This window comes from Pongo pygmaeus, chromosome 16 (genome assembly GCF_028885625.2).
Source record: "Pongo pygmaeus isolate AG05252 chromosome 16, NHGRI_mPonPyg2-v2.0_pri, whole genome shotgun sequence".
Classification (NCBI taxonomy): Eukaryota; Metazoa; Chordata; class Mammalia; order Primates; family Hominidae; genus Pongo; species Pongo pygmaeus.
This window is the reverse complement of record NC_072389.2, coordinates 95,023,253-95,035,412: the sequence shown is the minus strand read 5'-3', so window position 1 is coordinate 95,035,412 and position 12,160 is coordinate 95,023,253. Positions and strand designations below refer to the sequence as shown.

Genomic DNA, 12,160 nt, shown 5'->3' with positions numbered 1-12,160 from the left:
ATACCATCTTATTCAATGTTCTTTGTCTTTTTTCTCTTTCTCTTTCTTTTTTAAGTAATAGGATCTTGCTCTGTCATCCAGGCTAGAATGCAGCGGTATGATCACTGCAGCCTTGGAACTACTGGGCTCACGTGATCCTCCTGCCTCAGCTTCCCAGGTAGCCAGAACTATGGGTGCACACCACCACACTCGGCTAATTTTTTCATTTTTTAAGAATAGGGTCTCACTGTTCTCAAACTCAGGCTGTTCTCAAACTCTTGGCCTCAAGAGAGCCTCCTACTTCAGCCTCCCCAGTTACTGGGATTACAGTTGTGAGCCACTACACCTGGCTCAATGCTACTTCTCTGGGTCCAGTAAAGGAGGTGGCTTGCCCAAGACCACTCAGTGGGAAAGTGGGCTAGAGTCCGAATCTCTGACTTCCAGCTAGGTAAGGTTGTGTCTTCCTATGCCCTTGTCACTTAACCAGACCACCTTAGGCCCTCAAAGACATTAATTTCACCCAACAAGGCAAAGAGATAGGCCAGGTAAAAGAAGTCAGTGTTGGCTAAGTGCACCACATGTCCAGGTGTGGGCTCGGAAAGCCTGGGGCTGGGGGAAGACCCTGCCTGCCTTGAGGCCAGAATCTTTCCACAATGATAGAACATGGCTCCACACTACCCCAACACCACACTCCCATACTCTAGAGTCAGATAACAGCAACCATGAACTTCCCCTGGCTGATGAAGAAACAGGCACGAGGAGTTAGATCAGAGAACAAACAGACCCTCTAATCCTGACCCATGGTGCTTTTGAGAAGAAAGGACAGGAAGGAGGGGCAGCTCTAGGGGACGTGAGGACGGCGAAAGCCCACAGAAGCAGCTCTTCCCCAGAGCCTGGTGGCAGGTCTGCTGCCAGCTTGAGGCAGGAGCTGGGAAGGCCCTCAGCTCACTGCCCTCTGCTTCTGGGTCCTCTTCCAGGTCAGGCAGGGTGCCCCATGCTAGGCAGGCCTGACTTGCTTGAATGCAAAGATCTCAGGATCCCGCATCCTGCAACCTCCTCAGGAGCTGCCCTCAAGGGATGTCTGTATGCTTGCTGATAAATGGACTCATGATGGGGCAGAAAGATACAGGGACAAGTTCTGCTCAGCTGTGCCCTCCTCCCTGGGTGATGATTTGGGCCAGGTGTCATTTTGACTGGTTGGTGCCCAACCTGTACAGGTGGTTAAATATTCTGAATATCACCACTGTCCCCATTCCCCAAATCTCAGCTATCTTAAATGACCTGGAGAAGCTTAACTCCTTCATCTCTGCCCCATACTAAGGGAAAAGGAGAAGAAAAATTAACCCCACTGAGTGTTTCCCATGTGCCCAAGAGTCTTCATAGCAGCTCCAATGGAGGTAGGGATTATGATGCTCATTTTACGAACGAGGGTTTGGAGGCTCTGAGACATCCAGGGCCTGCTGCAGGGTCATAGCAGAAGCAGAGCCCTGGGCCTCGGCCCACAGCATCTTCTCCTCTGTCCCTACCCTCCAGCCAAGGTCCAAGGCCTGGACTGCCCCAGTTCTGCTGAGCTGGATGCCTCAGAACCACTTGCGCTTGCATTCGCACCCCCACCTCAATTTCCTGTCTCTCTTGGCTTCTCTCAGGGCCCATCGCTGAGAGAATCAGGGGTTCATCTCAGGGGTTCTCTCCCCTTCTCATCTAGGCAAGGGAGCCATTCCACCCGGCATACTTGCTTAGTTCTAGACAAATCCCCACCCCCGACTACCCCAACAGCATATTCCTGGCTGACCAGGGGGATGATACCTGTGACTTATAGAGACTTCTTCTAACTGGGATTGGCAGCCAGAGAATTTGGGAGCTGGGGTAAGGGTGGGGGCAGCTACCAAACAATAAAACCTTAGCCATGCAGAAAGGGCCAGAAAGCCCTAATCTTGGGAACTTCCCTCCTGAGGGACAAAGAGGAGGTGACGCCCGACTGCGTGCAGGGCCTGTGCCTCAGCCCTCCACTGGGCACCACCCGTGCTGGGTCCAGCCCTGCTGGGCCACTGCCTTAGAAGGAGGAGCTGCGCTCGGAATGTGATTCGCCAGCTTTACATGACACTCTGTTAGCAGAGTGCGACTCCCAAGATCCCCTGTCACCTCCTAAAGCCTCTGCCAGCCTGCCCCCCAGCACCACAAGGATCACCAGATTAAGGAGCTCAGAGCTACAGCTGAGGCGGCTAAACCCTGGGAGGTAGGAATGGGGAGGGGCAGGGAGGGCGGTAGGCAGCTTTCCCAAGGCCCTGCTGCCTTGCCTCTTCTCCCAACCCATACTGTAGGCAATTCTCTCACTCTACCCTTGCCATGAAGCACTAACTTCTATCCTCTTTTCTTCATCGAGCTTTGGACTTTACCACCAGTTATCCAGCTTGAGTGAGGAAGGAGAAGCTCAGGGAGACAGGGAAAGGGGTAGAAAAAGAGGCCCCCCAGAAACAGAAATAGAAAGAGAGAGAGAGGCAGAGAGAGGAAAGGCAGCCCAAATGGAAGGAACAAGTGCACTGCATGTGGGAACTGGCTGGCACAGCGGCATGGGAAGGAAGGTCCCTGCTGGAAGGGGGGCCCAGGGTCTCTCCTCTGCCTGACCTGAGTGGCTACCTAAGGTTAATTCCAGAGGCTTCTTGTCGGTGGCTCTGGTCAGCTGCCTGGCCCCAGTGCAAGACACATCCCACAACACCTGATGAGAGAGTGGGAGGGTGCCAGAGATGCGGAGGCTGGCAAAGAAGGAGCCAGACACCCTGGCCACTGAACCTGAGACCCCTGCACTGAACAGCAGGGTGATGCTTCATCCCACTCCCCACCCACCACCTGGGGTTATTCTGAAGGGCTATGGAGAGGTGGGAACTCTGAAGTTCCCAGATGAACTCTGACCCTTCTCAGCCCTGTCCCCTGCCCACCCCCACCAACCCCGTCCCAGGACCTGCAAGGGGCAACCAGGACACACCCAGGGCCCTGGCCAGCAGCTGCTATCCCTCCAGCTTCTCCTTTGCCACTGCCAAGCTCCCTTCTGCTGGGCCAGGGCCTGCTTCTCACCACTGCAGGGTAGGGATGGGGAAGGGCTCCTCTCTGAAGACCTGGGAAGACAGGCTCTGCCTGCTCCTGGTCCTCCCCACACTCTGAAAACAGGAGCCCATACTGAATATCAATAGGGATGAAATCCTTCCTGCAACACTCCCCTCCACCCCAGCTAGAATTCATTAGTCCCATTCCTGTCATTGTGCTAAATCAGCGAATGCTAAATCAACACAGTTTTGAAATGATCACCACTGTTACCACCATCAGAGGTTTTCTGAGCTACAAGGGAGCCAAGAGATTCCTGAAGCTCAACTCACTCCTCTTGCCAACAAGAAAACTAAGATTCAGGAGTCGGGGTCACTTGGCCTGCCTGAGGTCACCTAGAAGCCAGTAGCAAGGACATGCCTTACGCCCTGTCTACCAGACCCCTTTCCTTTCAGGGCCAGGCCTCTATGAGGTTCTAAAAGGGAGCTTCTCCATCATATCCCACACAAGATCCTGGTCCAACCACAGGCGGCAGGGGTCTGGGGACAGGGGAGGCCGTAATGCGATCAGCAGACTGGCCATCTGGCTCGGGGACGGAGAAAAGTCCAGACTGGCTGTTTCTGCTGCCCAGTCCCGAGGGGCCCTGTGTCGCAAGAGACAGACTGCCAGATGGACAGGCACTGGCCTGGGTCTGGGAGGAAGCCAGTGAGTCCCAGTAGTCAGAGCTGACCAACTTTCAAACATGGAGGGGTGGCAGGGAGAAGGCACAGGGAGCAAAGCCAGGCCCCCCAGAGGGCAGAGAGACAGAACTACAGGATGGGAAGGCCATGATTCCCCAGCCATGCTCAGAGCCTGGCTCCCCAGGTAGGCCCAGCCCCTCTCAGCTCCAAGACCCCAGCCTACCGGCCAGCCACAAACAGGACCCCCTCCCAAGGAAAGGCAAACACATCTCCCCTGGCACCTTCTCAGACATGCATGCAAAACTAATTAGCATGGGGAGACATGCGAGCAGCCGGCCAGCTCCACACCCTCGAGTCCACGCAAACAAGGCGAGCCCTTGTCCAGGGGACGTGCACAAAGCTTTGTTGCTAATTTAGGCATCTGTCTCTGTCTGGTCTGGTCCTCCTGCCTGCGCTGGGGTTTTTCCCAGCCCCTTGGACAATGCTGGGAACAGGCCCACCGATCCCTTATTCAAATCACACCCGGGACAATGAGCTCATTGTGCAGGCCACAGAAAAGGGGATGCTGGGGGTGGGAGTGTATAACGGGGCATCAGGGAGTAGAGAAGGGTGGGGGGTGTAAAGAAAATGGGAACCCAGGAAAGTGTTTACTAACACAGCCCCTGCAGCTGCCTTGGGCCCCCTTGCCCCCCCTCAACCAAGGCTTGGAGCTTGGGGGAAGTGCTGGGACTCAGAGGTGGGGGGCCCCAGAGTAGAAGAAGGCTCAAACCTTCATTTTGTTGACCTCTCCCACCTTCAACAGTTTATAGCTACCTCTGCATGTCCAAGGCCAGGCACATTTTTTAATAGGGTGGTTTGGGGGTTTGTTTTATTCTTACTTCGGGCTTAAATGTGCAGATCCCAACTGCAGAAGAGGAGACAGGGCTGAGGGGAGAGATGCTGGTGGCTGTGCAGGGTGGGACCTGCTGTCTCGGCCATTGTCTTCAAGCAACGTTTCATGTTCTCCTCCTTTCCAGCTAATAAATTAGAGAGGAGATGGTGAGCTGTGAAGGGAGAGGCTCCCCGTGGATGGCGGCAGAGGGCTAGAAGGCAAGTCTGGGAGCTCACGGCAGATGGGGCTCACCCAGCCCAGCGGCTGCTCACACCACACCTGGTCAGACACTCGCATGCAGCCCCACACAATGAGCAGCATGGAAAAAAATACACACACACACACACACACACTCACACACACGCATCTCCTGAGGTCCCTGAGGAGGACAGCTGGGCTTTGAAATGCCCTCCCTCTTTACCGCCACCTCCCCCAGCTCCTTGTTGCACTGAGCGCGCCTAGACAGGCCGACAGAAACAGACACACATAGCCTGACACTGACACGCAGACACAAAAAAAAAACACGCACACCCAGAGGCAGCCCCAGACACACACACTGACAATGGTGTAATGAATGCAGGAGGGCGAGTGCATTCAGTCAAAAGCCCACACCCTGGCTGCCCAGCACTGGGGTGGCTAAAAGGTTATAGAGAGGCTGTGAGCTGGCTCTCCCAAAAACCTCCTACCCAAGGCTCCCAGGACTGCTGCCGGTGACACAGGAGGTGAAGTAAAATACCGTTTCAGGCATCCAGACGGAAGCAAATTCCTCCGGAGACAGAAAAGCATGGAACTGGTCTCAGCCCTTAGTCGGTATTGGCTGAACTGTCTGGAATTTTTTTTATAATAAAAGAAAGGGTGCTCAGAACTCATCTGAAGTATGCTGCATTTTGAGACGATACACCTTGAAGCTGGGGCAAAGTGGAGCCTCGCTAGGATAGTTTCCTACTGCAGTACAATCCACAGGTTACAGTGATTGCGTCCTGCTGTTAAAAAAAAAAAAAAAAAAAAAAAATTCTGTGAAGGGTATCACGGGATGAAGAGGAACACAAATGGTTAAAGTATCAGAAACTCTTTAAAATGTGTTTCTGAGGATCCCTCTACCATCCCAGAGGAATGGAACTGTAATAGGTTGAACCATAAGAAATTGCCAATATTTGACTATTTTTCATCAACAAGAAAGAAATTTCATATGGGTCAACCTGGTAAGTGCTGGTTCCAAGAACCATCAAGGATATTTTCCCTTTTTAAATTAAATTACATTTTTTTTAGAGACGGGTCTCATTCTGTCACCCAGGCTGGAGTGCAGTGGCGTGATCATAGCTCACTGAAGCCTGAAACCCCTGAGCCTAAGTGATCCTCCAGCCTCAGCCTCCCGAATAGCTGGGACTGCAGGTGTGCCATCATACCTAATATTTTTCCTTTTTAAATGTCCTTCCCAAACTGGGTTATTTTCTCCCTGAAGTAGAAAAAAAAAAACAGTATTCCAAAACCTAAATCTACCTTGGACCATCCATCTACAGCCACATAAATACATTGCACAAGGAGGTCAGAACAGCAGCTGGAAAGAACTGCGAACACACGTGCGCAGCCCAGTGCCCATGTCAGGAAGGGACCCACCTTCGGACTCTTGCCACCGAGGCTTCTGCTTCTCTTTTCGCCGTCTTCTGACTCCAGAGCATGTCCTAGATGGGGACAGAGGAACATGAGAGGGAAAATAGAACTGGAAATGGGTCAACTGCGCACCCGGCCTCTCCAGCACTGGACTCCACATGCTCTGCCTTGGAAGAAGCATCTCCTGGGCAGCCTCATAACTGAAGCACATGCTTCCACGGGCCGCCATATTCAAACCCAAGGCCAGCCTCTGTGCATGCAGTATTCATCCAGCAAACCACCTCCAGGAGACCCAGGCAATGGAAGCCAGAGGGTGTGGACGCCACCCAGAGTAGGGAAGGCCTACTCATTGCCAGCATCTGGACATCCATTGGTCCCGCTGCTCACTGTCACAGAAGTCAGAGCACACTGCGTCTTCCTGGGAAATCACCCTTACCAATCTCTCTGGGGCTTCCTAGGGAAGGAAAGGTTGGAGGCTTCAGAAGCAGAGCCCAGCACTGCTCTGTGTCTCACCACCTGCTTCTCACCTGGCCACAGAGGAAAGCCTGTTCCATGTGTGCCCATCCTGCCCACCAGCAGCAGCTGCTGAGGGTGCACACTTCCCCTGAAAACCTTTCTGGTGGCTAAGGACCTGGGGCTCTATTTAAAGACATGGAACCACCTTCTATACAGCCAGAAGTGGCACAGTCCCTCTTATATCCTTGACAAATGCTATGTAATTTCTGAGAGCTTTATCTTACTAACATACACACACCAACCTCAACAAAACCACCAAAATAGCAATAATAATAAGATGAAACTTATTGCCCTTCCCACTCCTGGAAGGCGAATGACAGAGGCTGCAATTTGGGCTTTAGGGCTGGTGAATTCATTTGCAGGACTAGGCCCAACCCAGGGGCTATAAGAATGACTCCCCAAAACCTCAGCTGTATGAAGAGAGGCAGCTGGGTATCCCCCATTGCTAACTTATATGCAGGCCCACCTGCCAAAAACTGTACTCAGGATCCAACCTGGGTGCAGCGTAGCACGAGAACCAGGGTAAAATTCTAGCCTTGGTGCTTTGAACGGCATCTGATTTCTTCTGAGGAAGAGAAACCTATACATGAATTCATCAAGATGTAATTTATTGTTTGATTACATTTAAGATGTTTCCTACCAATCTCACAAGTAAATCTCCATAGATTACTGCTATTTTGATTTGTAAAATCAAACTGCCTTTTAGTCTGGGTGTGGTGGCTCATGCTGTAATCTCAACACTTTGGGAGGCCCAGGTGGGAGGATCGCTTGATGCCAGGAGTTTGAGAACAGCCTGGGCAACAAAGACCCTGTCTCTACAAAATAAAAAACTTTTTTTATTTTTATAAAATAAATATAAAAGTCTGGGTGTGGTGGCACATGCCTGCAGTCCCAGCTACTCTGGAGGCTGAGGCAGGGGAATTGCTTGAGCCGGAAGTTTGAGGTTATAGTGAGCTATGATCAGGCCACTGTACTCCAGCCTGGCCGACAGAGCAAGACCTTGTCTCAAAAAAAAAAAAAAAAAAAAAACAAGGTGTTTTTTAAATGAAGAAAGGGAAACTGAAATGTCACAATTCTATACAGAAACAATGGAATCTAGAGAATTACAGTTCTAGCTGAGGCTAAACGACAGCTTAAGGTCATCACGGGCAAAGCATGACATGGCCTCTGACCCTGTTCTCCCAGGCTCTTGGGACATGGAGAGGGGCAGGAAAGCCAATAAGCCACAAACTGATGATAACTGTCAGACCCAGAGTGCCTGCTAATCTAGCACACCACCCCCGCTAGCCTGGCCTTCCAGCTCTAGATGGATATATGCCTTTCCACATCACAAGCGAAAGTACTGGGCCAGGGAATGTGGTTTCCTTCTCTGTATCCCCAGGGCCTTGCCCAGAGGCTGACACATAATGTGTGGTCAATAGACATTGAATGAATAAATGAGTGTGGTAAGAAAAAATACAGTGTGGCATGGGAAGGCTTCCAATTTCAGAGCCCCGCAGTTCCCTTGCAAAGTGGGAAACGGCTCCACAGCACAGCCCTGGGGCTGCTGACGTCCAGGCCAGGAACCATAAGAGGTGAGTGGCACAGGGTGGGTGTGGCTGCTCAGCTCAGGCTGGCCTGGGCAGCACAAGGCCTGACAGCCTCCCGTACCCACCCATCTGGCACATGGTGACCATACCAATTCTCTCAGCCTGCTCCCTACCTCTGTCATTCTTATCCTCCACCATCTGACCTGACCTATACCCAAATCTCAGACCCAGTCCAGCAGGACTCCTCCTGCTCCTTCATCTCCACCTCCAAGGCCCTGGTCAGAGAGTTCTCCCCATTGGCAGGGATGCCCTGTCTTGCCCTCTCGACAGCCTAGAAGACCTGTTTGGGCACAGTGAGGCTTCTCCGCCCCAATCTAATTCCTCTTCTCTTAACTCCCAAGGACAGAGACAAAACATCAAAACAATCTGCCCCTTGGACTTTTTGTGCTGCCTTAGGCTGGTAATACTAGTTTCTCTGCTCCTAGAGGTCAGGGGTTCTCCCTGCACTGCAGAGCTTTATGGCTGGTCTGTAAACACCACAGCTTGTTGTAGAGTGACTAACAGAGAGCTGACCCTGGTCCCTTGCTGGCCACCTTACCTGGTCTTTACTCGTAACAGACCAGCAAGATGGGGGATGCATCATGAGTGTCACAAAGTAAGTATTACTATTCCCAATTTTGCAGATGGGAAAACTGGCTCAGAGGAAGAGGGGAAGGGGTGTCCTGTGGGCTCTGAATTAGGTCAGACCAACCCCTGCACCTGGATACCCACTGGGCCACACTGCCTCTGCCTCATACCACCATGGTCTTGGAGTCTGTCACCCACAGTAGAAGAGAGAACAGTGGACTCAATACTGGGTAAAAGAAGCTGCAGATTCAAAGGGAAGGGGTGGCTACAAACTTGAGACTTGTTTCTTTACTCCCTTTTTCCCCAGCACTCATCAAGGATGTAACATGCCTTCAGAGGCATCTGCCACCTCTCCTAACCTAAGGAGACAGCAGGAGCTATGGTGCAGAACTGGGCAGATAGGAGGAAGGCTTGACATTCTCTGCTTAAGGACAAGATGAGATGGGACAGAGGATGTGGGCCCCCTTCCCTCCTCCAGAAGACCATGCGTGCTACATAAGGGGGATATAACATTGCAGAAAGCAAAAGGCCAGCATCATCCTGAGCAGCCACAATCCCTTGGCACTGTGGGCAGGCTGGTAGGCTTGGGCCAACCCCCTAATTTTACAGACTGAGGCACAGCAAGGATATGGAGCACACAATTAGGAGATAAATCCGGACTGGGTGTTATCCTGCTCACCCCTCTAGCACCGCACCAAGGCTCCCAGGGGCCCAGCATGGAGCCCTCCCATCTTGATTCTCCAGGTGTACTGCCAGCCCCAAGCAGGAGACACTGCAGAGGCATACTTTGGCAACCCAAATGAACTCATGCTGCTTCCCAAAGCCCAGGCTGATTCCTTGGGAGACAAGGACTCACTGGGGGCTGATACTCCCCCCTATGCAAGGGCTGTAGCTCCTGTAACACACCCCATGCAGTCACCCAAATGGCATTTGGCTTAGAAAAGAAGGGCAAATCCCTGGTCAAATTTACTATTCTTTTTTCTCCCCAAGAGATGGTCCTCAAAGGAGATACAATATACAAAGTATTAGCACAGAACCTGGCACAGAGTCAGTGCTCAGTAAATGGTTCCTGTCCCCATCGTCATGACTCATTACGGCCTCCTCGATACCCCTTCCTGGCCTCCCAGGCTCATGTGAGGGGCCTTCTTTTTATAAACTCAAGGCTTACTGGAGCCGGAAGGCCCTTAACCCAGTCCAGGGTTTCCAGGGGAGGAAACTGGAGTTTCTGAGGGGGAAAGGGGGCTGGAGGCAAGCCCAGACCCACAGCCAGGGGTCCTCCAAGGGCAGAAGACTAACTGAGGCCCCTCTGCCCTTTGACAGCACTATGAGCCCAGCATCTCCCCGGAAAATCTCTCTGAGGCCCTGAGGCTTGGCAGGGAGCCAGGGCAGGAGGCCTCTCCAAGAAGACGCTGGCTCTGAGCCAAGATGCATCCCAGAAGCTCCAGCTCACGGAGAGCAGCACAGGCTGAGGGGAGGAGGGGCAGCCAGGAGAGGGGTGACAAGGAGCCCTCGGGCCAAAGGAAACAAACCTGCTGAAAGTGGGTTTGGCACGAACCTGGGATGCATGGCTGCCTTCCCATGCCCTGTGGTTTCTGCACATCTGGGAGACTATGAAATCACTGCTAGGGACAGGGGAAGGAGGATGACCCTCTTGTCATCTACAGCTGTGCCCATTCAAACTCCACTGGGGCACTGCTAAACCTTCATCCAAAGACTCTTCTGGGGTTTACCCATTGGCTGCCTTATCCCAACCTTAAATGCTGAAAAATACAATGTTGCCTGCAGATTCAAACCACGACTTCTGCCTCCAAGGACTGGGGGGTAATCCCCATTTAAAGGGCTGTACTAGGCACTCCTAAAAGCCCCTTAAGGCCCGAGGCTCTCTACTTGCCTCGTCTCTAGCTTTTCCACGGACCTCTATGCACAGAGCCCTGTGTGGCCAGAAGCCTCCTGGGGGGAGATCAGGATTAGTTACTAAGCACTGGGGACGGAAGAGGTCTTGAGCATCTAGTGTAGACCTCACTGTCCAATGAAAATATGTCAGTTCCAAGTATAATTTTAAATGTTTCAGAAGCCTCATTAAAAAGTAAGAATGAACAGGTCATTTTAACAATATATTGTACTTAACCCAACATTATCATTTCAACATGCCACACTGGCCACATTTCATGAGATCAACAGCATGTGTGTCTAGTGGTTATCATAAAGGACAGCACAGCTCTTGACAACAGCAACTTCTCCCCATTTTCAGAAGAGGATGAGAATGTGGTCCAAGTATCTAAGAAAAGGGCACAAGGATAGAAAGGGAAGCCCCAGCTGTGCCCATAAGCCTTTCCCTTCAGCTTCTAAATACATAGTCATGGCCTATGAAATAGATAATTTTATGATCAATCAAATTCAGGGAGACTGCAACATAAACCTATTTTGAAACAGACAACCCGGAAAGGAGCAGAAATGAATATACTTGACATTACAAGGCTAAAGAACAAAGACCAACAGGAAGACACAAGAGGGAGGCTCTGGGAGACCTCTGCATTAGATGCCAGTCTTGCTAAGGACCTCTGTTTGTACAATCTATGCTCAGGGCCACCTGGCTCCTATGGGGTGTAAATACTCACACTCCAGCACTGGGTTTGGTGAATTTTCTACCATGTATCCCTGTAGGAACTACCCACAAAAGCTCCTCTCTGCTTTAGAAGGCAAGAACAAGTCGTGCATTTACCCAGTGCTTCTAGTCTTCTTACTCCGAGTCGCCATGCCAACACACAGTCATAATTACCGAGGAACGCGTCAATAGTGGCAGCATTGACAAAGACACTATATCAGGGCCTGTAAGCTAAGCAAGGTCAGGCTCCTCGAAGCCCCCCAGCTTCCTGCCCACTTCCTTTATTCCACTCTGATCCATTTCTTTCTCTTCATTCTTTCTCTCCCACCCAGATGGTCTTTGATTATATTTTCTCTGCAGAGAAAGGAACTACAGCTCAGCATATAAAACACTTTTATAGCAATTGGGAGACAGGTTCTCCTTGGAGTCCTGATTTTAACCTGTGGGAAAAGTCACTTTAACATCCAGGCCTCAGTTATTTTACCATGAATGGGGAGAATATTTTGGATATTGCCTATTCAGCAAATGGGTGGCTGCACTTAATTCGCCTTCTAAATTCAGGGCTGATTTGTGTTATCTGGTCAACTCTAAGATCATCTTTCGGATCTGCATCAGAGGTACCAGAAGCTCAGGGAAACAAAAGACGGTTCAGATCAGAGAGGGAGCTGGCTTTAACACCTCAAGAACAGCAGGGCTTGTATTT

The 12,160-nt window shown here is 51.4% G+C and overlaps 1 protein-coding gene across 1 annotated transcript in view; it reads right to left on the bottom strand.

Moving 5' to 3' along the window:
* LOC134738223 (uncharacterized) overlaps nucleotides 1-12,160 on the bottom strand; it is a 36,967-nt gene that overhangs the window by 4,478 nt on the left and 20,329 nt on the right. The window contains exons 7-8 of the mRNA XM_063652352.1: nucleotides 6,187-6,251; nucleotides 4,577-5,552 (exon numbers count right to left, since the gene is read on the bottom strand). Of these exons, the coding sequence (XP_063508422.1) occupies nucleotides 5,512-5,552; nucleotides 6,187-6,251 (106 nt within the window). The 3' untranslated portion in view covers nucleotides 4,577-5,511. The remainder of the gene's footprint in view (nucleotides 1-4,576; nucleotides 5,553-6,186; nucleotides 6,252-12,160) is intronic.